Source organism: Hyaena hyaena, unplaced genomic scaffold (assembly GCF_003009895.1).
Source record: "Hyaena hyaena isolate Hyena2069 unplaced genomic scaffold, ASM300989v1 scaffold_603, whole genome shotgun sequence".
In the NCBI taxonomy this organism is placed as follows: Eukaryota; Metazoa; Chordata; class Mammalia; order Carnivora; family Hyaenidae; genus Hyaena; species Hyaena hyaena.
Genome location: NW_024081235.1, coordinates 636859 through 662314, shown reverse-complemented (window position 1 = coordinate 662314; position 25456 = coordinate 636859). Strand labels below are relative to the sequence as shown.

Sequence of the window (25456 nt, the reverse complement as noted above, 5' to 3'; positions counted from 1 at the left end):
TGACTCAGCCTCGGAAACCCCAGGTCACAACTTCACTAGATGCCGGCGGTGAAGCCAGGTGCCAGGTCGCATCTGGATTCAAGAGACGGAAACCAGACTTCACCTCTTGACAAGAGAGGAGCACACGCATGTTGGGAGGAAAGGAGGGGAAAGTGCCGTCTTCCAAGGCCATCGCCTGAAGCCAACATGGCACCAACATACACGGTCTGCTGGGTCTCAGCCGCCCCGCCGTCCAGCACCCCCCATCCAGCACCCCGCATCCAGAAACCCCCATTCAGCACCCCCATCCAGCACCCCCCTGCCCAGCCTCAGCAAGACTCAGATGTGCTCCCCCAAACAGGACAGGTCCCTGCCTGCGGACTGCACCGTCAGGGACTGTTGAGCAGGAGGGCCGGGCCCCCCCGGCTGTGGAAGGGGTGTTGGCTTGTCCAGCCACCTGCTCGTGGCAGCCACGGGTCACCTGTGTGCATCACCTTCCGACACGAACCTCAAAGCTGAAAGCCCAGCACATCCTTTGTCGTCCTTTAAGGAAACAGTACAAACCGTGAGGAAGTCAGTTTGACGGAGAAACTCTCTTTACACGACTGTTGTTCGAATACATTGAGATTTTGACGATTTTGTAATTTTTATAATTTAAGAGGTTGTTTATTCATAACTGTAGACATCTCCCAAGTCCCTGTTTTTCCTTTTAACTTCGTCCTCCGTAAGGGAGCCAGTGCGGATTCTCTGTGGTGTCTGCCTGGCCGAGGCCTCACTCTGGGGCTGCCTTTCGAGGGTCCCACGGCGGAAGGGCTCCTCTCGAGCCCCGTGCTGCAAGCGGGCGGTCAGCCCACACGGTCACTGATAAGGTCTGAAGTGCGCACAACACCCTCTCCATACAGCAAACAGCCTCACCCCAGAGTCTAAAGCAGTTCTTTATGGTTCCGATGTTCACTTACCAAACCACACCTGGAATTTGTTCGGAACGAACTTTGCATGTTCACCGTCAGACTTCCGGGCTGGAACACTGCGTATGGAAAACGCATACCTGCACCCGTATTTCCTGCTTTTTAGGCAGCTCACCGTGTCTGTGCAAATGAGCAGCACGGTTTAAACGTGAGCGAGAGCACGTAAGGGTGAGGCCTCGCGGGGGTTTTGATCCGGGCAGTTTCTAGAGAGAGCTGAGCTTCCTAGGGATGACCTATAATCTGGATTTGCTCGAAACACGGAAGGGCTCCTGAGGCACAGGACACAGCAGCCACGTGCAGGCCGGTGAACCCCAGGGGAGTGGCCTCTGCGGTGCGGAGGTTGAATGCAGGGGGCAGGCCCCCACTGACCCCCCGTAGATCCATGTCTCCCGGGGGTAGAGGAGCGCGAGGGGAGGGGTGGAGCCTGCGGAGGTTTCTCCCACCTTCTACCTGCTCTCGCTCCACTTCTGAAGGGTGGCCCACGTGTTGACCACAGGTGTCCCTGCTCCCTGGGTCAGGTCCCGTGACTGAGCCCCTGCTCGGCGGCTTCCCCGGGATTGCACAGCTCGGCTCTTCTCAACAGGCTACTTTACTGTTTTTTGGGTCTTAGCAAAATCAGATTTCTTTTTCTTTCTTTCTTACTTTTTAAAAAAAATGTTTATTTTACTTATTTTGAGAGAGAAAGCACAAGCAGGGGAGAGGCAGAGAAAGAGGGAGAGAGAGAATCCCAAGCAGGCACTTTCAGCACAGAGCCTCATGCGGGGCTCGAACCCTCGAACCGTGAGATCGTGACCTGAGCTGAAATTCAAGAGCCGGATGCTTTCCCGACTGGGCCCCTGGGCGTCCCTCCTTTTTGATGCAGACCAGGTCCAAGTCCGGGGCTGTGACTGCTGCGGAAGGGCTTCCTTGCCGTCCGCCTGCCAGACACGGCCATCGCAGGCGGTGTTGGCGGAGTCAGAGAGCAGGAAAGCCACGGCCATCACAGGTGGTGGCGGGGTCAGAGAGCAGGAAGCACATGTCCTGCTAGGTGGCCTTTCCAGCAGCTTCCACCTCCAGCAAGGGGAAGAAGCGGGGGGGGGGGGGGGGGCGAGGAGGCGATGCAGGAAGCAGAGTGGGGAGGCGCTCCCTTTGCTCTCCACCCGCCCACGTGCTGTGCAGGGCAGGGACGAGAGGGAAGTCACACGGAGGCGGTCCTCTCAAGCAGAAGAGGGGACAGGGCACCTGCGTCCATGGAAATCTATGAAGCTCCGTCAAAGGACAACACCTCGGGACCCAGTGAGGAGAGCTTTTTATTCCAAAGGACCCCTGGGAGGCGATGGGTCCCGGTGACCAGAAGGTCTGCGATCGGCTCGGGATCAAACACAAAACGCGTCTCGCGCTGCAGGGTGAGGTCAAGAAGCAGAGACGCGGCCAGTTCCGCCAAGAAGAGTGACCCGCCGAGGTCACCCATGTCCCGGAGCAGCTGACGGCACGGGCGCCTCGGTTCCGTGCTCGCTAGGGCGGGGGCAATGTGGAGGGTCTGCGGGGGGCATGGAGCCTGCCTAACGGGTGTCCAGACGGCACAGGGTGAGCACCGGGCTGTGGTGGGCGCCAGGGGAGCTCGGCGAGGGAAGGACAGACGCCCGGCTCCGCGGACGGACCGCGCCGGCCACCCCGGTCTCCGGTCGTACTGACCCTTGGGTCCCTTCCCTCTAGAACCTCTGGAACTTCCTGAGCTTTGATCCGCAGCAACACACTCCATCATGATCAACACCTTTATGACTCCAGAATTTTCTTTCCATGTCTTCTTGTTTTTTGTCTTTTGCTGCATTTTAAACCACTGACACCTAAAAATGCGTTCCCCAAGTGACTCATCGGTCACTGCGTCTAACGACAGGGCGCTTATTACCTCTGTCACCTCCATCTCACAAGGTGACATGTCTGGGTTTCAGGGACTTGTGTTTGTGACCCGACTAACATGACGAGAAGTAGCATCTCTGCTTCGATGGACCCTGAGTTTCTCACGCCGGGGCCGCCACCCTACCCAGGACGAACCGTGGCGTGGCGAGGGTCAGCGGCCTGCCTATGGGGGCACGGGTTTGGGGGGAAAGGCGGGCACAGGGGCTCTAGAGGCTGCCTCATGTACCCCCTCTCCAAACACTTCTTCATCCTCCAGGCAGTTGGCAGTGCTCTTGCTCACGTGGAATAAATAGGCAGGTGGGGGCAGGTTTGGGTGCAAGCCACTGGTGGCCACACGTGGCAAAGCAGCTCACAGCCACCCCAAGGAGCACCGCCCGGCCTCTCTCCTCCATCCGGCTCTGCCGCCGGCGTGACTCTGCTTGCCTGAGTCATATGATTATTCTCCAACCTACGGGACATACATGGTTAACCTTCTGCATTTGGGTAAATAGGCGTGACTTTTAAGTAGGAAGTGCTGGTACTTCAGCCACTTGCTTTTGGCCCCTTCTGGTCTCTCACTGCTTTTTTCTTAATGACTGTCAGAAACCGCGTCTTGCTAAGAGCATCACAGAGGGACGCGAAGCATCGGGGGCGCGGGACAGGACCATTCCCGTCGGATTGCGGCCTTTCTCAGGTGAGCACGGCCAAGCCCTTCACTGCTTTGAAAAGCATCTTTGGCTTTGATACCCTCGCCTGCGGAGTGTCCGGCGCGGAGCTGCTCTGCTCCTGGGGACACTGGTGTGGGGGCTGCTGACGCCTGGTGAAACTTAGTCTTGCTTTCGCGAAGACGCTGGCCTTCTGGTTTGAGTAACGGGCCGCGCTGTCGGGGACCTTGCCTTTCCTCTCAGCGTGCAGGCAGTGATTTTATCTGCGTCGAACGATTTTGGCATCGCTTCTTCATGTGGTTAAATACCCACAGGGCAGCGGTCTCGAGTGAGATGCAGTCATTTATTTAACTAAGCACGCAGAGAGTCTGAGGAGCTAACACTAAGTAAGCTGGGAGATGTTTTGAAAGCAATGCAGAAAGTGGTTTGTGCCTTGAAACACAGAGAGGGGCATCTTGAGTGGCTGGAGATTGAATGGGAAGGAGCTTCTGAGGTGTTAAGAGAAATCGAGGGGGTGGAAACTTTTATGAGAGTCAGGGAAATACAGAGAAAGCTCTGATAAGGGCTGCAAATGCCATAATGATTATGGAGTCAGTGTCTCATGACCACGAAAGAGTACATAATGATCTTCAAGAGAGTCTGCCACGGACTCCCTCCACAGCCTGTGCAGTAGCAAAAACAGCTGTGAAGAGGTCCGTGTGAGGCCTGGATTAAAGCTACTCTTGCAATGCTTCAAAGTTTAATTTCTGCAACCAAAAAAGAAAATGTAAAAGTGAGCTTCCAAAGAAGCAAAAAAAAAAAAAAACCAAAAAAAAAAAAAAAATTCAAACCTATATACAAATCATTGGAAAAAACCTTCTGGCCACTCTCTTAACCACTTATTCGAAAGCAGAAGGAAGCCAGCCTAGAGTTTCAGCTCTGCTGGTGTTTATCTAAAATAGGATAAAACACTGTGTGCCCGCGATTCAAATGACTTGAGAAAACACACATTAATTGAATACCTACAACCGCAGTGTGAGAGATTCTGGTATCAACGAAGAGGTTTTACAATAATTATAGGATTTAAGGTTTTATGGGGATTTATGGTCCTTCAGTGAGACCCTCTGGAGACAAGGTGAACTACATGGTGAGAGTGAACAGCCCGCCAGCCTTCCATCAGTAAAATGGGTAGAGTGTCTGCCTTAAAGGGTTTCTGCGAAGTTAAAAGAGGTAATAGAAATAGAGTAGTGACCCCAGTGTCCAGTATGCAGTGATAATTTAATTTTTAGTACACCTCACAGTGCTCTCACGCACATGCACACAGGCATACACGCATATATGCACACCACACACACACACGTGTGCACACAACATAGACATGCAGGCACACACAACACATGTGCACAATACACATATGAATGCACACACGTACACGTGCAAAGCACACCTGCACACAACACATATATGCTTGCACACACATGACATGTACACACATGCAAACACACACACAGAACCTATTTATGCTCGCACACTTAGGCACATATGTATATGTGCACACAGGACACACACACAGGCACGCACATACACATTCGTATTTAGCTCTTGTTCTGTATCCCACGGGCCATCGCTATTTATCAAAGTAAACACAGACTTAAGACCTTCTGCTTTAATATCATTTTTTAACAGACTGTTAAACCCATTATAAAATTTATTTAAATTAAAATACTAAGTTATCCTTGCTGATAATATTTTGATAAATCTTTTTAAAAATTTTTTTATGTTTTTAAAAATTTTTTATTAAAAATTTTTTTAATGTTTAGTTTTGAGAGAGAGAGAGACAGAGCGCAAGTAGGGGAGGGGTAGAGAGAAAGGGAGACATAGAATCCAAAGCAGGTTCCAGGCTCTGAGCTGTCAGCACAGAGCCCGATGCAGGGCTTGAACTCACAAACCGTGAGATCATGACCCGAGTTGAAGTTGGATGCTTAACCGACTGAGCCACCCAGGTGCCCCTATGTATTATTTTTTTAAAAGAGAGACAGAACACCAGTGGGGGAGGGGCAGAGAGAGGGAGACACAAAATCGGAAGCAGGCTCCAGACTCTGAGCTGTCAGCACAGAGCCCAACGCGGGGCTTGAACTCACAGACCTTGAGATCATGAACCAAAGTCGGATGCCTAACCTACTGAGCCACCAGACGCCCCCATTTTGATAAGTCTACGGCTGTTTCCCCCATATTTAGTATTCTCGGGCAGAGTCAGCCCTTGGCCAAATGGGCAGTTGAAGCTGGTCTGTCGGCCGCCCCCTTCTGCTTTTTCAGCACCTCCTCCCTTCTCTAGGGGATCTTACTTCCCTTTTGCTGTCACCACCCACCCCCGGTCCCGACAGACGGCCGACCAGCCCGAGGCCATGTCAGCGAGCCGGTCCCAGGTTGGGCACTTGCTGCCGAGAGCTTGTGGCACCCGTCCCCCGCCCCGGTCAGGCGACCGAAGACCTCCCAGAGCCCTCAGAGCTCCAGGGCAGAGGTGCGGCGGGAGGGGTCTGCCGAAGGCTCCCGTTGGGGGCGGCCGGACTGCCAGACTGCCGCCTGGCTCCTCCTAAACTGCGGTGGGTGGACGGGCACCCTTTCCTCGGCTTCCTGGGCGTGGTCTTTGTTTTTAGGGGACAGATTATCAGGTGTCCTCCTCATTTGTGAACAAGCCAACCAGTTAGCGGTTATTCTGGGACTCGGGCCTGCGGTACTAGGAAGCCACGCTACTTTATCGCGATACAAATGTAAGTTAATATTTTAAACACTATTTTAAAAAATGTTACTCTGGTAACATTAAATCTTTCTTTAGGTAACAGTTTCTTTTCACGTGCGGTCACAAAATTTTTGACGCGTTAACACGGGAGACTGTGATCATTAACCACACGTCTACACGCCGTCTGGAGATTTTAGCACATTGGCTTTTCACTTAGAGGGCGATATATTTTGATGGTTTCAAAGTTTAAATGCGGAAGTCACGTGACATTTGACCTATCATCACGTGCCTCTAAACCAGGAAGGCGAGCCCCACGCAGGCGTGTCTTCGAGCGAGAGTTAATTTCTGAGTCGGGCCTCCCTGAGAAGAGAGTCGGTCAGGCGTTAGCTCGAGGCAGCATCGTTTGTGTTCCGTGCGGTTTCTGAGTGGCTGGAAACACTCCGGGTTAGAGACTGAGGACGCCGCACGATGCCTGAGCTGGGTGACACTCGTGCCTCGGTGGCGTCCCTCTCACGCCCACCGCGTCAGGCACCGTCAGCCCTGGCGGAACTGAGCTACCTGCGAGCTGCAGATGTACCGGAGCTCAGCCCTCTCTGTGAATGAACTGATGGATAGCTCCTCTGGGCCAGCTTTTTCCAAAATGTTTTCCAAAGAACACTGGCCCTGAATCTGTGGGGGAAGTAGGTTCAGGAGATTGTGTCGGCTCACACAGGGCCAAGAGCCATCGACGACACACTGCGATGTAAGCACCCAAGGGGACGGGGGTGGTTAGTGGCATTCCCCAAACTGATTTAACCACAGAGCGGTCTCTTCCCTCTTCCCTTCCTTTTCTCTTTCCACCCTGAGCCTTGCTGGGGACTCGCTTTTGAGGTCTGCTCTGTTCCAGGGACTGGGTCACCTGGTGCTGGAATTCCCCGGGGAAGGAGCAGCTCCCGCACGGGAACGTGGGTGACAGTAGTGTGCAGGGTGTGAGCTCCAGCTGCCCGGCGGTCGGAGCACATCCCCAGGGCCTGACGCTCTCACCCGCATCGAGCTTTTCTAACAACTCAGAAGACCCAGGCGACCACCAGGCCCAGAGAAACATCCCTTCCCCGGGGGCCCCAAACCACTAGACGCAGTGCACTAAAAATGGGCTTTGGTTACGAATTAGCACAAGGTGCGGTGGAAAGTGTGTGTGAAAACATTGTTCTCAAGGCCCCAGTTGGTACCCACTCACCGTACAAATGGAAGATCCCTGGCGCCTAGTTCCCATCCTCCCGCGCCATCAAATCGGGTTTCTCTGCAGTCAGAAATGTGGGTACACAGGAGCCGTCTGCTTAACAGCACGTTCAGACAGGGACCCCCAGGATTCTCTCCTGTGGCAAATGCCATTAACATACTTCCAAGGACGGCTGGCCCAGGGTCCCGCTCCCTGGCGCCCCCGCTGGAAGGGGCCTGTTGCAGCCTCCTTCCTTTCCAAAGGGCTCTAGCGCTAGAAACGCTGACTCGGAGGACCCGCCGCCTCGCACCTCCTCATCTTCCGCACAGACTCACCGCGTGTGCTCGACGGACAACCACCTCGCGAGGGAGCCCGTGCCGTCCTCGCAAACTCTCCCTGAGGCCGGGTCGCAGGGTGTTTGTGTGACCTCTGCTTGCTGGGGGGAGGGTAAGGCTGGCCCTCGGTCACGGGACAGCCTTGCGGGAGAGCTGGTGACGTCTTTCCTACCTGACCCTTCCTTGTTTTTAGCCGAGGGGGCTTCCGTTCGCATACACGGTCGTTCCTTATCCTCCTCAGGGCCGTGGCTCTGGCTCATTCCAGCCGGACATTTTCCCACTCACACTTACTCCAAATTCCTCTAAATCCGACCAGAGCGGAGTGGGTGTGGAACTGTCACCTACCTCACTGTAAACCCTCTAGGGTTACTGATTTGGCCTAAGAAAGTAGACAAATGACATTTCACAGGATGCATGCAATGGGCACCGTTTTGGTTTTCGATCGCTGTCAGAACGAAGCTAGCGGCTTAGCCAGCACACACTTGGTACCTTACGGTTCTGTAGGTCGGGCGTCGGATGCCGTCTCACAGGCTGACGCGGGCGTGTTGGCACGGCCTGTGTTCCTTTCGGACTTTCTACGGGAGGACCAGCTCTTCGTGGCTGCAGGGGTGAGGTCCCCGTTTTCATGCTGGCTGTCAGTGGGGCCAATCCCTGCTCGCAGAGCCCCCTCACCTGCTGGGTCTTCGAAGCAACGACGGACTGAGTCCCTCCATGCTTTGAACCTCTCTCTCCCTCGTCCCTCTCGGCTGGGGAAGCCCCCTTTTAAGGACGCTCAGCCACCCCAGGCCCACCTGGATAATCCAGGGTCGTCTCTCCATCCCAAGGTTCTAATGCTTGTTCCCATCCTGAGTCCCTTTTGCTGCATAAAGCATGTGTGCACAGGTTCTGGGGATCAGGGCGTGGACATGGCTGGGCCCTGGTTCTGCTGACCACCGTCTGTCAGTGCGGCGTGTCCGTGAGTAAGTGTGCAAGCACCACGTGATCGAGGGAGGGAATATGATAAGGATGAAAGGAAGCTTACGTTAGGTGGCTGGGTGGCTCGTGCCGTCCCCTCTACACGGATTTAATTGTCTCTTGTGAAACATCATGTAAAACTCTTAAAATTTATCCTGCTGCCACGCTTTCATTTTGTATCTGTGTGATCGGCCATTCGAATCCACGTGCAACATCAATTTTCTCCACGAAATTTCGCCATATTGGATTTGACTCATTGTCTGATTCTGTCCAGAGTTTCCTCACGTTGATTCTGTCATCCAATATCATAATTATATTTTCAGGCGTCTTGTCGTCCTCAGACATGATGAGCTTCCCTCCTCTATTTTTGTCCCTGACATTAATAAAAATAACAGGCAGCACAGGGTTGAGGACGGGGCCCAGCAGGGGGCCCGTAAGGGCCTTCGCCCCACTAGTAAACCACCTGACTGTCTTCCACCTAGATCATACCTGCACATCTTCGTTACTTATAAATTTCAGATTTTTTAAAAGTTTATTTATTTTGAAAGAGAGAGAAAGAGGCAGAGAGAGGGAGACACAGAATCCCAAGCAGGCTCCACGTTGTCAGCACAGAGTCCGATGTGGGGCCCGAACTCAGGAACTGCAAGATCATGACCCTGAGCCGAGATCAAGAGTTGGATTCTTAACCGACTGAGCCGCCCAGGCACCCCCATAAATTTCAGATTTAATCATAGATTTGCAGAGTCTACACCACCTGATCTGCAGGCTCGTGACCATGACGGCCAGATGTGGAGTGTTAGCCCGGCGACCTGGACCGAGCGTCCCCCACTCCCCCCACGCCCCGGGTCGCCCCCGGCACCCTCGCTAACGCCCTTCAGCATCATGCTGGGTGTCAGCACCAGAGGTCTGACCCCACAGGAGGCGTTTACCTTCTCTCTCTCCGCACATGAGTTTTGAGAGCTCCTACACCGTCGGTCCTCAGCTGGGACTCCTCGGAAGTCGGCCACTGGGTGAGGGCATCCTGGGTCTTGAGTCTCACTCAGTGCGATGCTGCAGGGGCCGCACGAGATACCCCAGGGGCCCGGCCGGCTGCGAAGCCCGTGAGGGGCTAACTCCCAGGCAGGTGGCGACAGCGAGTCGCCTCGGAAGCAACGCGCAACACACCACTCGAGGGGGCTGAACACCGGGAAAGAGTCTTAACAGCAAAAGCAGATTGAATAGAATAATATTTCTAAGCGTCTCATCACGATTCCCCCTCAGAGCCTCAAAACTTCCTCCCAAGGACAATTTAGAACAGTCTATCCACTGATTCTCTTCATATCAACTGGTTTTGGAGACGTGTTTTTGTCCCCATCAGCCTGAGAGGCAGTGACTTAGGACATACTTACATCTCAAAGGTAAGCCGATTATACTTTAAGAACCCGTTGGGCCCGGTGCGTTTACATGTGAGCTAATGACTTGGAAATAAGACCTGGTGAGAATGGTGGTGACAGTGAGGACGTGCGAGAGAGGGGGGGGGGGACGGCAGGAGGGAGAGAGAATGATGAGCTTTAAACACAAGGTCGGGCATGACTGCTGTGTCTGGAAGCTTCACAGCAGTGGGTTCGTCGGCTTAGCAAAGAACGGTCAGATTTGGCGATTCACCGGCTGCACGTCACCCCCTGTCAGGCGACGCAGGTCCCCAAAAACGTCTCCATGTCTTTGCCACCTCAGTCTGTGCAACAAGAAAATCCAGAACTTGTTTCTCCAAAGAGGAGATGTTGCTGCTCAGGATTGGAGGTAATTTGCTTGAGCAAAACACCTTCTTTTCATGCTGTGGTGCAGATGGCAATCTGTGAGCAACACGGTTTCCTTAAAAACATTCGCACGACTTCTGTGGTGAAAACGGTGGCCTGGGGCAGGCTGAATCATTTCCAGTCACTGCGAGTGACGGGCATCCACGTAAACTTGACGATACTTTTTATTGAGAACACAGATCCGTGCTTAACCACAATAGCGTCGCACTCATCATTATCGGGATTTGCAGGGCGTTTCCTCTGAGCGGGTGCAAACGCACCCCTGCGGGCCCCCCCCCAGCTGCTGGGCCACCCCCACGGCGGAGCTCCAGGCACCTGGACTTCTGGGCCTTCCAGGACGCCTGCTGGCGTCACGCCGTGTCCTAGCGGTCTGCTCACCGGGCGGCTCCTGAAGCCGGAGCTGGCGCGACTCGTTCTTGTCCCCACGGTGTCGCCTGTCTTCAGTAGATCGTTCGTGACCATTTGTTGAGCTGAATTACACTTGAACTCGGGAAACATTCTACGTCCCAGTGTGAGGGCCCAGCGGGGCACTGGGCGCGGCAGGTGGGGCATCCCGCCTGACCTTTCCCGGGCAGCAGCTGCCTCCCTCGTTAGCCTCCCAGCGGGATCCGAATGTCATCGGGTCACACCCCACGCGGCCCCATCTCCCCGGCTCCCCCCAGATCGTCTCCGTCGCCAGGCAGCCCTGCTCCCTCTGAGCGTTTCCTGCCCTTCCCCGCGGTAGCCCTGTGACCCCCGCGCTATGGCCTCTGTGCTCCTCTGTCTCCAACCCCTCCCGCTCACCTGTACCCCTCTTTCCCAAGACCTTCCTCGAGAAACTGCCACAGCCCCCTCAGCCGTCGGCGAGGACCTTGACCTATGGCACCTGTTGTCTGAACCGGCGCATTTGTACGGAACTGCGTACAGGTATTTTATTATCTTTGTCAGGGTAGAGTCTATATACCGTTAATGTCACTGCTTTGAAGTATGCGATTCAATACACTTTGACAAGGCACGCCGACGTCACCAGCCTGATGGGGGACATTCCATCGCGGGGCAGGGTCCCCGTGTCCCCTCAGCCAGTGCCTTCTCATCATTGACCCACGACAGTCGCTGATTTGATTTTCACCGCTGTTGTTTTTGCTTCTTCTAGAACTTCACATAAGTGGAATAATGTAGGATCTGGTCTTACGCGTCTGGATTCCTCACGCCCGCGCTGGAGCGTGTACCAAGGGCCCGTTCCTTCTTGTCGCTGGGGCGTGTTTTATGACGCGGAGGTAGTACAATGTACTGATCTGTTCACCAGCCGATGGAAACTTCGGTTCTTTCCAGTTTCGGGCTGATAAGTATGAACCTGCCGTAAACACGCGAGCACTAGTCTTTCATTTTCTTTGGCTGAGTGCGCGGGAGTCAGCTGCTGGCTCCTATGGTAAGTGCGTGTGTTGCTTCATACGGACCGCTGCGCCGTTTCCTCGCCGTGGCCGTGGGGGCTTGCGCTCCAGCCGCGCGAGCGCCTGCACGGCCCCGGGTCCCCACCCACACCTGCGGTCCTGTCGGCCACGCTCCCGAGTGAGCAGCGGCATCTCACTGCGGCTTTAATTTCATTTCTCCGATCACCTATCGCGTTGAGCATAATTTCTTGTGCGTAGTTGCTGTCCATGGATTTCCTTTGGTGAATTGACCTCAAACTTCTCACCTGTTTCTAGAGTTGTGTCTTCTTGTCTTCGAATTGTAAGAGTTCTTTGTATATTCTGGACACAATCCATGATCAGATATAAGATTACAATTCTTTCCCCCATTCTATGGTCTGTTTTTAATTTTCTTGAGTATTTTTCAAAAAGCGGAAGCTTTAAATCCTGATCAATTTATCAAAACTTATGTCTGTGTGTGGTTTTTTGTTTGTTTGTTTGTTTGTTTTACAGTTCATGTCTTTTGCAATTTAGATAAGAAATCTCTACCATTCCCAAGGGCACAAAGATTTTCCCTTCCGTTTTCCTCAGATGTTTCATGGTTTGGGCTCTCACATTAAATTCGTATTTCATTCTGAGCTATCTTTTCATTTGTAGGATGAGGTAAAAGTAAGGATCAACTTTTTATGCACGAACATTCAGATGTTCCAATATCATTTATCGAAAAGATTGTTTTTTCTCTATTGACTCAATCAGCACCTGAGTTAAAAATCAGTCGGCCATTGACATGTGGGTCTATTTCTGGACTCTGTTCCATCCCGTTGATTTATGTATCCACCCCTCTACCAACGGGACGCCGTCACGATGCCTGTAGCTTCGTAGGAAGTCGTGCGATCAGGTAGTATGAATCCTACAATTCTGTCCTCTTTTTCAGAATTGCTTTGGTTCTTCTAAATCCCTTGGATTTCCATATAAATTTTAGGATCAGCTTATCAGTTTCTTCAGAAGTCCTGCCTCAGGTTTGATTTGGATTGTGTTGCATCTGTAGATCAGTTTGGAGAGAACTGACATCTTAATATTGGACTTTGTAATCCTGAAACAGATACGACTCTCCTTTCCTTTAGATCTTAATTCCTCTTAGCAACGTTTTATAGTTTTCAGTATAGAAATCTTGTATCGATTTTCAAGATGTAGTCAGAAGTACTTTGTTTCATGTCTTTGATGTTATTATATTTTTTTCCAGTTTCAATCGCCAGTTCCAAATATTGCTAGAGCAGAGAATTACAATTGATCTGTGTAGGCTAATTCTCACCAGGGTATTTTTTTTTTTTTTTACATATTGTATATTTTGTGTACAGAACATTTATTTGGGTTGTTTTTAATATCTTTTGTCATTTTCCTCATTGTATTTATGCTTTCCTCTACCTTCCTGAGCATTCGGAATGTATTTGTAGTCCCTACAGAGCAGTTTTGTCTATCATCTCCGTTATTGTTCTGTTTGTTCACGCAGCTTATGGGTCATATTTTCCTGTTTCTTCAAATGTCCGTGCTCTAGTCCATTAGAGTGGCTGTGACAAATTACCACAGCGGTGCCTGAACAGCATACATTTATTGCTACCATCTGGGAGGCGGGAAATCCGAGACTCGGGGGCAGCAGACCCGGAGCCTGCCGAGGACCCGTCTTGGTTCAGTGTTCTTGTCATCCTCCCGTGGCGGAGAGGACGGAGAGGAAGGGGCTCTCTTGTGTCTCTTCTGAGAACACTAACCCCATTCCCGAGGGGAGGCCCCGCCTCCCAGTGCCACCACCTTGGGGTTAGGCTTCTGCATCTGAACTTCAGGGAGACACAAGCACTCAGCCTACAGTGGTCTAGAGATTTTTGTTCGGATGCCTGACATGAACCTTACATTGTTGGAGGCTGGAATGTGCTGCACGTCCTTGTTCTGGAATGTAGTTACATTACTGGAATATACTAGAATATACTAGTCCAGTATTCTAACGAAGGCTTCCTCTTGTTACAGCAGGCTCAGAGCAGCGCTTACTGTCGGTTTATTTGAGCGACGTCACTCCTAACAGGGCGTTGTTCTGAGGATGCTGTCCGATCCTCTGTGACTTAGAAGGTGCTGCTCCCTCGGGAGAGAACGATTCCTAGCCCAGGACTCTGAGGATTTCTCTCTCTCCTTTCTGCTATCAGACTTGCATTGCCTCCTCTCAAGGACAACTCTCTGCCGCGCTCCTTATTTTCTGTGTGGCTCCCTCCTTCCTGTGTTTTGTCTTGCAAAGTATAGCTGCCCCGGCCTCCCAGGACTGCGATCCCTGTGTCCTCTGTGAGGCGGCCGCTCCCGGGCCAGCTTGCCCCACGCTCTGCACTTGGATGAGCCGGGGCCTCCTGGGGTTCGGGGCCATGGCGCCCTCCGCCGGCTCCCTTCTCGTCAGGGACCATAATCCTGTGACTCCTTTGGCCCAGTGTCTGAAAACTGTCATTTAACACACTTCACTGGTGGTTGAACGCGGTAAGGTACATTTGGTTTCTGTTAATCCCTCGTGGCTGGAGCCGTTAATCTTGCGGCCATGTTTGACTGATACGTTTCACCGGACAATCTGGTTGATATGCTCCTCCCGTCACATTCTTTCTGGGCCTCGCTGTGCGGTTCTTCTACACACCCTCGGGCCCTGAGAATGGATGCTGGAGGTGACTGCAGATGTGCACACGTGACCCTCGCCTCCCCCTAGGTCAGTCCCCAAGTGACAGCTCCAGGCTCAGGCGAGGAACGGGCTTGTGGCCGCCAGATGCGTGACTAAAATGAGAATGCAGTTATATGACAAGTGAGCTCAGAAAACCCTTCAGGGTGAGCTCTGTGTTATGGGGACGTCCTCCCGGAGTGTCGGGTATCGGTGCTGACCGAGGACGACGTGGCACAGCGTGGTAGCTTTGCTGCCGGTGCACTGGACGGGGCAGGACGGGGGAGGAAGTGAATGCACATTTAGCACGATTATCAGCATGCCCGGCCAGGGGCTTGTGGGGACCGGGGGGGGGGACAGATGATCAACCAGGATGGTCACACTTAATAGCAGAGAATGAATGAATATGAATATAAGAGAGTTCTCTGTCTTTCCCTGTTTGAGTGTGTTTCGAATGCCGGTTTTCAGAGTCCTTCCCTCTGAGGCCCAGCTCCACCCTCACTCATCTCCCGGAGAGTTTCTTGAGCTAGGCCCCATGCACTGACCTGCTGGCCTTGACTTTCCTTCCCGCAGTCTGGTTGCTGACGATTAGGACGTGGCTGCCCCTGCAGATCGGTGGCCGGAGACTAGAGTGCAGCAGGCAGCAGCCGCGGCTTCCGAGAAGGTTATATACGTTCCTACTGCCTTTCAAGCCAGTCTTACTCAGCGTATCCTGAGAATGATTGTCCTGTTCAAACTTTAAAAAATTCTACCAGAGATTCTCACGTCTCCAGGAGGATGAAAAACACTGACTCGTGTGGTCCACTATTTGCAGGCAAAGACTGTAAATTATACGTGTTCTACACACACCTACACTTCTGTAGATTTTGTTCAGTGGAATCTTATTGAACGTAATTACATTGACTTTAGCAGCAAGATGTGTGTGTAGGTCAGAATCGGTAGTTTTGCTGGTCTCGCCCTTCCTTATGCTACAGGTCGGGGATTGACAGATGGCACCCATGGCGACCGAGTCTGCTCAAGCCCATTCATGTGTCTAGGGTCCCTTTCACGCCACCCGGACAGACCTGAGTAGTTGGGACAGAGACTGATGGCCTGCAGAGTGTGAAATATTTACTATCTGGTCCTTTACAGAAAGAGGTTGTGGACCCCTGTTCTAAATGAATATTTAAAAAAATTTTGGGGGGGAGCATCTTAGTGGTTCAGCTGGTGGAACATCCAACTTCAGCTCAAGTCACAATCTCAAGGTTAGTGAGTTCGAGCCCCGCATTGGACTCCCTGCTGTCAGGACAGATCCTCTGTCGCTCTCTCCCCTGCACTCTCTCATGCTCTCTCTCGCTCTCAAAAATGAATAAACATTCATAAAAAAATTAAAAAAATTAAGTTGATTTATTTATTTTGAGAGAGAAAGAGAGCACAGGAGGGACAGAGAGAGAGGGAGACAGAGAATCCCAGGCAGGCTCTGCACTGTCAGCACAGAGCCCGATGCGGAGCTCGAACTCGTGAACCATGAGATCGTGACCTGGGCCGAGGTCCAGAGCCTGATGCTTCACAGAGGCCCCAGCCGCCCCCCGAATGGGTATTTTCACGTAAGCCAGCACGCCGTGCCTGCCTTGCGTCCTCAGGAAACGGAATGCTGGCGACCAGATTTTCCCGCTGCCCGCGAATATTCATCTCAACCACAGCGTGTCTTGCTTTCTTTCTCCTCAGACGCACTTCTGTTCCCTCGGCCGGGGAGCCGGAGGCCTGGGGCGCCCCTTCCGCACCGGGCCGCGTTTTCCGCCGAGAGCAGGGGCACCATGAGCGGGGTGAGTGTCTCATCTGCTGGGGCCGCGGCTCCTCGGGGCCCCCGCTCCGGCTAACTCTGCCTTTGTTCACCTTGCAGGACCCAGTGAACTTCAGCGATGCCTTCAGTCTGAATGAGGATTATTTCGGGTCGGGTAACAGTTCAGACTACGTACTTGACGACAATGCCTTGCTGTGCTCCTTGCAGGAGGTCAGGACGTTCTCTGGGCTGTTCGTGCCCATCGCCTACTCCCTGATCTGCATCTTTGGCCTCCTGGGCAACGTTTTGGTGGTGGTCACCTTTGCTTTCTACAAGAAAGCCAAGTCTATGACAGACGTGTACCTGTTGAACATGGCCGTGGCCGACATACTGTTTGTCCTCACGCTCCCGTTCTGGGCCGTCAGCCACGCCACCGGCACGTGGCTCTTCAGCAACGCCACGTGCAAGCTGATGAAGGGCATCTACGCCGTCAACTTCAACTGCGGCATGCTGCTGCTGACCTGCGTCAGCACGGACCGCTACATCGCCATCGTCCAGGCCACCAAGTCCTTCCGGCTGCGGTCCAGGGCGCTGGCACACCGCAGGGCCATCTGCCTCGTGGTCTGGGGGGCGTCCGTCCTCATCTCCAGCTGGACGTTCATGTTCAGCCAGAAGTACAGCGTGCAGGGCGGCGCCGTGTGCGAGCCGCGCTTCCAGGCCGTCTCGGACCCCGTCCGCTGGAAGCTCCTGATGCTCGGGCTCCAGCTCCTCTTCGGCTTCTTTGTCCCGCTGGTCTTCATGATATTCTGCTACATGTTCATCGTCAGAACCCTGGTGCAGGCCCAGAACTCCAAGCGGCACAAGGCCATCCGCGTGATCATCGCCGTGGTGCTCGTGTTCCTGGCTTGCCAGATCCCGCACAACATGGTGCTCCTGGTGACGGCCGCGCAGCTGGGCAGGACGGACCGCTCCTGCCAGAGCGCCCGGCTGCTGGCCTACAGCAAGAACGTCACCGAGGTGCTGGCCTTCCTGCACTGCTGCCTCAACCCCGTGCTGTACGCCTTCATCGGCCAGAAGTTCCGCAGCTACTTCCTGAAGATCGTGAAGGACCTGTGGTGCCTGCAGAGGAAGCAGAAGGCGTCCGGCTTCTCCTGCTCCAGGCTGCACTCGGAGACCTTCACCTCCAGGCAGAACAGTGAGACCGTGGACAACGAGAACGCCTCGTCCTTCACCATGTGACCGGCCGCGGCCCCGCGTGGGCTTGGACTCGGGACCCCGTCGTCCCACAGGGCTGGCCGCGGAGCCTCAGGTCCGCGGGGCTGCCGGGGTCCCCGCGCGGCGCGTCCCCACTCTCCTTCCCCGCAGCCCTGAGCCCCTGGGGCTCCCGCGGCTGGTGCTCCCCGAAGCAGAGCGAACTGCTGAGAGGCGTGGACGTTTTCCGGAGCAGTCGTGAAACGGCCCCCGGAGCGCGATTTCTCCCCGTCACGGCCAACGGCTGCGGGGTCTGCAAAACCCAAGCGGAGCCCGTCGCGTGAGAGCCGCTCGCAGTCGCGCAGGCACAGCTGAAGCCCGCTCCCCGGGCTGGAGAAGCGGCCTGCGGAGATGGAACAGAGCAGGCGGTGACGGCCATCAGGAAAGCGTGTGTTTGCCTTATTTCCCTGGGAAAACGGTCTCTGCAAGTGATAATCCTCCTCCACAAATCTGCTCGACGGACAGAGTTCCACCAAGATGCACACAGACGGCACCCTTCTAGCACCCTGACGGGCTTAATAAATAGTTGTTAACAAAGCCCAGGCAATGAGAAAGAATGAAATCTGGCCATGTGTAGCAACATGGATGGACCTTGAGGGTGTTGTGCTGAGCGAAATAAGTCAGGCAGAGAAGGACAAATACCATATGTTTGCACGTATAGGAGGATTAGGAGGAACTTGATGGAGGAACAAGGGGGAGAAGAAGGGCGGAAATGGTGGGGGAAAGGGAGTGAGGCAAACCATGAGAGACTCTTGAATGCTGACAAAAACTGAGGACTGATGGGTGTGGGGGGGGGGGGGGGATGGGCATGGAGGAGGGCACTTTGGGGATGAGCACTGGGTGTTATGTGGAAACTAATTTGACAATTAACTATTTGTAAAAAAAAACAAAACAAAAAAAAAACAAAAAAAAAAACAAAGCCCAGTGACCTTGGGGTTATAGTACAGTTGGGAGTGGCAGGTGTTTAAATTTTACTTTTAAAGGAGCAAGGAAGCTTCCCCGAGATGGTACAGAAAGAACTTTTGTTCTGGGTCCTCGTGGGTCAGAAGCCGCCCACACGGGGGGGATGTGGGTACCAAGGTCCTCATGCTGGGGGTCGACAGCTGATCCTCCCCTTCTGCCCGTGACTTTAAAGTGTTTTTACCTAAAGTCTGAGGCTAATCATGGAATCATATATATATATTTTTTTTTTTTTTGAGTGTGAGAGAGAGATATAGAGAGAGAGAGAGATATAGAGAGAGAGAGAGAGAGAGAGAGAGAGACTCTTAGCAGGCTCCATGCTCAGCACAGAGCCTGATGCAGCAGGGCTTGATCCCACAAACTGCAAGATCATGACCTGAGCCGAAGAAACCAAGAGTCAGACGCTTAACGGACTGAGGCTCCCAGTCATGGAATCAGACTTTAACAGCTCTCCTCCACCTTGTAGAAAGTTCATAGATCGCACATTTTGAATGTGCTTTGTAAATATACGAACACAAGTGGGAAAATTACAAATATGGCAAAAATGCAGAACCTTAGAAAGGTTCTGACGTGAATTGCAAAGATACTGACATGTTTAATCCGGATACGTGTGTTATTTGAAATGTTTTGTTCTTGTAAGCTTGTAAGAAATTCAACGTGATTTCTTAGGATTCAAGGTCTGTATGATCACAAATAGTTTCGGCTTTGCAGAATAAAGCCATTTTGAACGGGAAGTGGGATTTGTCTTCCAGATCAGTGTTCTGACCTGGGGGACTGTGGTGGTCAGAGGTCCCGCAGCCTTCAACCTGTCAGCGTGCTGCTCCAGAAAGCAAAGCCAAGGGGACGTTAGTCAGAGGCCCCTTTCAGGACGGCCCGTGCGCCGAGTGGTCTCTGCAGATCATCTTGTGGAATAAACTTTTCTGTGTGATTTTTCAGATAAGTGAGGCTTACTTCCTTATGCTCTAGCCTGTTTAAAATTTCAGCCACAACGAATAAAAATGTTTCTAAAATATGACACATACTTTATTTCATTAAATATCATCGTTGTTTCTCGCTGCCTTGGGCATCAGAACACACCCCGTACGTGTTTGGTGCCGAGAGGTACTGATATCCTCAGAAGACCCAGAGCCACACGGTTTTGCTCCCATATTAAGCGGCTCTGGATCGTTCTTTGAAAGTCCTGATGTCTTCTTGTCGTCAGTTTCCCCAAATCTGCTCCTATCTCAGGCTCCGGCTGCACCATACGTGGGTCTGACATTAACCCACCCTCTGCCCTCTGCAAATGCTACTCTTCTGTGGTCTGGAATCACCCATCTGCCCTGTAAGAACTCTCTTCCTAGGGGCAATGCCTTAGGATGTGCCGGTCTGTTGTTAATAAGCCAATTGTGTATGTGTGCTTACACATATTGTGTACACACGTGTGTGGGTTTATATATAGTCACAGCTACCTGTGCTGGTGGGGAGGCGACTCCTCTTGGTTCCCGTTAGCCGAGGCGATCTTCATCAATTCTATCTGGACAAATGAGATTTTATCACACATGAATCTCAATAAAGGTGACGACCTGAACGGCGAAGTATCACCTTGCAAACGGCCCACCGAGAGGGCTCGTGCTTAAGTATCACCTTGCAGACTGAGTTGTGATTTGCTTCCAAACAGATAGGCTAGTTTTAAAATGAGGCTGGAAAAGTATGATATTTTCAAATCCTTTTAATATTTCTGATAATGTGTGCAAATTCCAGGGACTGGGCGAGGAAGGCGGTGTAGGAACAGAGAATCTGGTCTAAAGGAATACAGTGTACTGGTGCGTTAGTTCGGGAAGGTGCTGGAATAAAATAGCACTGACCCTGAACTTCAGTGGCAGACAGTGCTTCACAGTCCTGGAGGCTGGATGCCTGAGATCCAGGCGTGGGCAGGGTCGGCCGTGCCCTTTCTCCTGGCAGTGTAGACAGCCACCCTGTGTGTGACCCGGTCACAATGGGTCAGGTCCCACCCCCGAGCCCTGGAAAGGCCCCGTCTCCAAATTCAGTCACATCTGAGGAACTGAAGGTGAGGACCCCACCATGTGAATTTGGGGGACGCAAGTCAGCTGGTAACAACTAGTGTTCTGAAGGTAGAGCGACTTTTCACATCCAAGTTTATTTCAAGTACTTGAGAATTCTTTTCCAGGTCCTTCCTCCTCCTAATAAGCTGTGCTCCAAATACCCGCTCCCAGCTCTGGTTTTCAGCTGCGCACCCCCAGGAATGAAGGCGAGAAGGGGCAGTTGCCTGGCGCCAGGCCGCCCGGTGTCACCCTGTGGGCCGCCCTCCTCCAGGGGCCCGCCTCCGGGTCCACGCGGTGCGGGGGGCCTTCGCCCACACCCACCGCTCTGTAGGGGTGGGCGGCCCCTCTTGGGGGGGGGCATGCAGGGCAGTGAGCTCAGGTGATGTAGTCCACACCCGCTCCTCGCCCCGCACGGGACCTGACACGTGCGGCGTTCGTGCTCAGAGAGTTCACACGGGGGTGGGGAGGGGGAGGGGGCCGGGAGCCGCAGCGCGCAGCCGAGTGACCCGTTGTGACCTGTTTCCACGTTCCCGGGCTCGCTCCTCCGCGGCTGCGGCGGCTGACACGACCATCTGTGTCATGTTTTACTTAGGCGCCTCCGCAAGGGAGCTGGAGGCGACAGCCGGCCCCTCGGCTGCCTTCTCTGCTGTGTTGGAGTCCAGGTGGCCGATCCACGATGCTCAGGGGGACGCCGCCTCCCCAAGTCCAGGCCGGCCTCTTGGTGCAAAGGAGCTGCCGCAGCTCCCGCCACCACACTTCCGTTCCAGCCAACGGAAAGAGCAAAAGGGGAAAGCAGGTGCCTGTTCTTTATCGGGGCGCCCTTAAAGGTGTGGGACTCGCTCCCTCCAGCCCCTTGGTCTTACCTCAGCCATGCGGTTACAAGCAGGTGGGGGGGGGCAGGGCCTCTGCCCGCAGGCCTGCAAAGCCAGGGCCCGCACAGCCGTTACTGTGTCGGGGGGGGGGGGGGGGGGGCGGCAACGGACGGTCCAGGAGGCCGAGCTGCCGGGGGGCGGGGCCTCCGCGCGCCCCGCCCCCGCCCCCTGCAGGGCCGTGGCTCCTCCCCCGCGGGGCGCTGCCGCCCCCTGGTGGCCGCAGGTCTCCCCGGCAGCTGGCACCGTGGTTTGCAAAATCCAAATGCTTGAGATGAAAACAAGGGACCGCCTGAAACGTGCAGTCAGGCTGTCCCGTGCGCCGTCGTCACCCACCGCTCTGTCGGGTTGGGCGGCTGCCGCCGCCCACAGGTGGGGGCCCTGAGGGCCTCCCCGCGGAGAGTTCGCGACCCCCCCTCCGCGGCTCCGCGAGGAAGCCGCGTTGAGAGTCGGGGCCGGAGCGCAAGCTCTCACGACGCGGGGAGGCACGTTCTGATTTAGAACATGAGTTACCCGCAGGGCCGTGAAGAAGCTATGAACTAAAATACCGGCTCCGGGAAAGGGGCAAATCGTAAAAAAGGAGATCTCGGTCACTGATTTCACCTTTTGAATGGAGAGATACAAAAATAAGCGAAATGCCTTCAGATTTTGCGTTTTTGGTAGGAGAACATTTATTTGCAACGAGTAGATCTATTTTATGGGAAAAAAGCCAAATGTGCAAAATGAATAGAATCTTTTACTATTTCCTCCAGAAATTGGTATAAAATCGTTATCATAATTATCAAGTTTGAATCCTGTGGAAGTGTTGCTGCAAGTCATTTTTAAATTGCCTTTCATGTTCACATAATAGTAGATTGGCTCATTATTATTTTTTCCACGTGAGTCCTTATATTTTGGTTTTCAGGTGGTTTTTGGTCATAGCATATGCATATGTGTTTATGAATGTGTGTGTATTTATTAATGATATAGAAAATACAGTCTCTAGGGGCGCCTGGGTGGCTTAGTTGGTTGAGCGTCCGACTTTCGCTTAGGTCACGAACTCACGGTTCGTGGCTTCGAGCCCCACGTCGGGCTCTGTGCTGACAGCTCAGAGCCTGGAGCTGCTTCAGCCTGTGACTCCCTCTCTCTCTGACCCTCCCCTGCTCACGTCTCTCTCTCTGTCTCCTAGAAATAAATAAACATTAAAAAAAAAAAAGAAAATACAGTCTCTATATATGCTTTTTTTAAATTTATTTTTTAATGTTTTATTTATTTCTGAGAGAGACAGAGAGACACCATGAGCAGGGAGGGGCAGAGAGAGAGAGGGAGGCACAGGATCCGAAGCAATCTCCAGGCTCCGAGCTGTCAGCACAGAGCCCGACGCGGGGCTCGAACCCACGAACCTTGAGATCATGACCTGAGCTGAAGTCTGACTCTTAACCGACTGAGCCCCCAGGCGCCCTCTCTCTATATCCTCTAAAGTATATATTTGAGGACAGTTTTTAGGGTGTTCTAAAGTAATAAAGAATAGATTTTTTTTTAAAGGAAGAGACGTAGTCTCCTACTCACCAGAAATAAACTCTAAAATGAAGCACTCGCTTCCGTATCTCTCTAAACTCTGGGTCTGCCCGGCTCGTTTCCTCTCACCATCAGGACAGCAGAGCAGGACCATGGCCCCCGGGTGAGCGGCGCGGGTGCAGAGCCCTGTGCCGCGGCCGAGCAGTGGTGGCCGATGCGGTGGGGCGTCCCCTCTGAGGACCCCCGACGAGGCTGCCCGGGGCAGGAGCCGGGCCTCGGTCGTCTGGACGGGTCAGCAACAGCCACCGCGGGTCTGAGCCGGGGCCCCGGGGTCCCCGCTGGCAGTGTGCGTGGCCTCGGTGGCTGTGTCATCGGCTGGTCGCCCCTCGCATGGAACAACTTCCTGTCGGCTGCAGGTGACCTGTCACTGTGGCGCAGACGCCGCGCACCAGGTGACCCCTGGGTGACCCGGGGGCCAGTGCGGCTCCCACTGGCCGGCCCTCTCCCTGGTGCTCCCAGGGGACAGGAAACTAGGTTCAGCCCACCTGCCGTTTATTGTCACCGTTACGTGGCTGACCCGTGCAGGCAGCAGGTCGCCTGGGCCTGGCGGTCCTCCTGCGGGGGGGGGGTGCCTCCCACCCTCAGGCTCCCCCTCCTCCTCCGGCCCCCCCCACAGACGCCCCTCCAGGGGTTGCCGGCAGAGGGAGGCCTCCCACGAAGGCAGCACAGGTGTGTGCAGTGGTGGTTACTGACGTGACTCTTCTGTCCCCCGTGTCGCATAACCTGTGTCCCACCGCCGCCCCGGCCATGGCCCCCCGTGACCCGGCACGCCCCGACCCCCTGATTCCCGCGGTGACTAGTAATAAACTGAGCCCAGGGTGGGATGACACATTGCACAGAGAAGCACACTCAGAGCCCTGTTTGTAGGTCTGCTGTGGAGCCTCCTGAGAGGCCCCAGGTCTGGCTTCCGCCCCCCCCTCCAACCCGGGACCCTCTCACCCTGCGCGCCCTCCCTCGGGTGCTGAGAAATCTGTCATCTGACAAGCGGCAGGGACACTCAGCACAGCCACTCGCCAGGCAGCCCCGGCTTCTGAGGCTTCACCAGACGGTTACCATGGTTACCAGGGCAGCCCCTCAGGGATCTGGAGGCAGGTGGGTGGCACCTGGAGGGGAGCCGGGGCCTGGGTGGGAGTCTCCCTGCCGTCTCCCCCCCCCCAGGATGACAGGCGCTGTCTCCCCTCTCTGCTAACACCCTGTTCATTTTCATCACCCCCCCACCCCCAGACCCCTTAAATGTCAGATTGGAAATGTGATTTTCACGTCATGTGACTGCCAAGTCACCATGGCCTCCAGTGAATTTCACCACATCATTTTTAAATTAAAAAAAATTTGTTTTAATGTTTATTTATTTTTGAGAGACAGAGAGACCAGAGGGCAAGTGGGGGAGGGGCAGAGAGAGGGGGAGACACAGAATTTGAAGCAGCTCCAGGCTCCGAGCTGTCAGCATGGAGCCTGACGCTGGGCTTGAACCCACAAACCGCGAGATCATGACTTTAACTGAAGTCAGACGCCTAACCAACTGAGCCACCCAGGCGCCCCTCACTACATCGTTTTTATAGTTCCTTTCCTTTATTTTCACACCGTTCACTTTGTATTTGCAGAAGAAATAAATGGTGTGTTTTTCTAGGCAGCTAGCTCTGAAATGGTCTTATGCTGGTGTTTGAAATCAAAGACACTATGTTGTAGAATAAAAGAAAAGCTCTAATTGCTTGTAATGTGTTGTGGGTAAAACAATAAGATCTCGAGAGTGTTCCACGCTTTTTAGTTACACGAACAGGTTTGTTATTACATAGCCGACTGGAGTCTTCAAACTTAGAGGAATGATCATGTGAGAATTCTAGTAAAAACGAGAACAGGGAGTCATGAAAGGCTGGGACCCTCCTCCACCTGAGGGCGGCGGGCACACACTGGAACCCAGAGCCCGCGCCCCATGCTGCCACCTGAGCCAGGCTCTCGGCAGCCTCGAGGGATCGTTTCCCGGAAACGTGTTTATTTTCTCTAGAATGTGCACTGTGTTTGCTTCCCAGGTTACTGTTCAGGCTTCGAGATGGCCTCTTCCGCCTGCGCTTTTTAAGCTTAGAAGTAATTACTAATTAATGAATGTGCCCCTGGTGTGTTTTAACTAAAGGACCACCGGTTTGATCGAGACGAAGACCAAATGACGAGCTTTGGAGACTTGGGACTGTCCCCGGGCCGGGGCAGGGAGCCTGTTAGGAGAGTGGGGGTTGGGCGCTGCGTGTGCTGGGGGAACGAGGGGCCCCCAGGGCAGGAGGGGCTTGGACAGGAAGGGGCAGAGCTGGGTGAGAGTCCGAGGTCATGAAGGAGACGTGGGCGGGAGCTGGAGGTGACAGCGGCGGGGCAGAGGGACAAAGCAAAGCTGAAGTCCGCGCTGATGGGTGTCGCCGGGGTCACCGCTCTGACCCACGGGAATGCGGGTCATCAGGACGGAGTGTGT

General features: G+C 53.7%; 1 protein-coding gene across 1 annotated transcript; it reads left to right on the top strand.

The window, feature by feature from the left end:
* Nucleotides 1-3437: 3437 nt before the first annotated feature.
* Nucleotides 3438-18110, top strand: CCR6 (C-C motif chemokine receptor 6). The gene is made up of 3 exons (XM_039257139.1): nucleotides 3438-3519; nucleotides 16268-16365; nucleotides 16443-18110. The coding sequence occupies exons 2-3, from the start codon at nucleotides 16357-16359 to the stop codon at nucleotides 17559-17561; spliced, it is 1128 nt and encodes a 375-aa protein (XP_039113070.1). The 5' UTR covers nucleotides 3438-3519; nucleotides 16268-16356; the 3' UTR covers nucleotides 17562-18110.
* Nucleotides 18111-25456: the final 7346 nt, after the last annotated feature.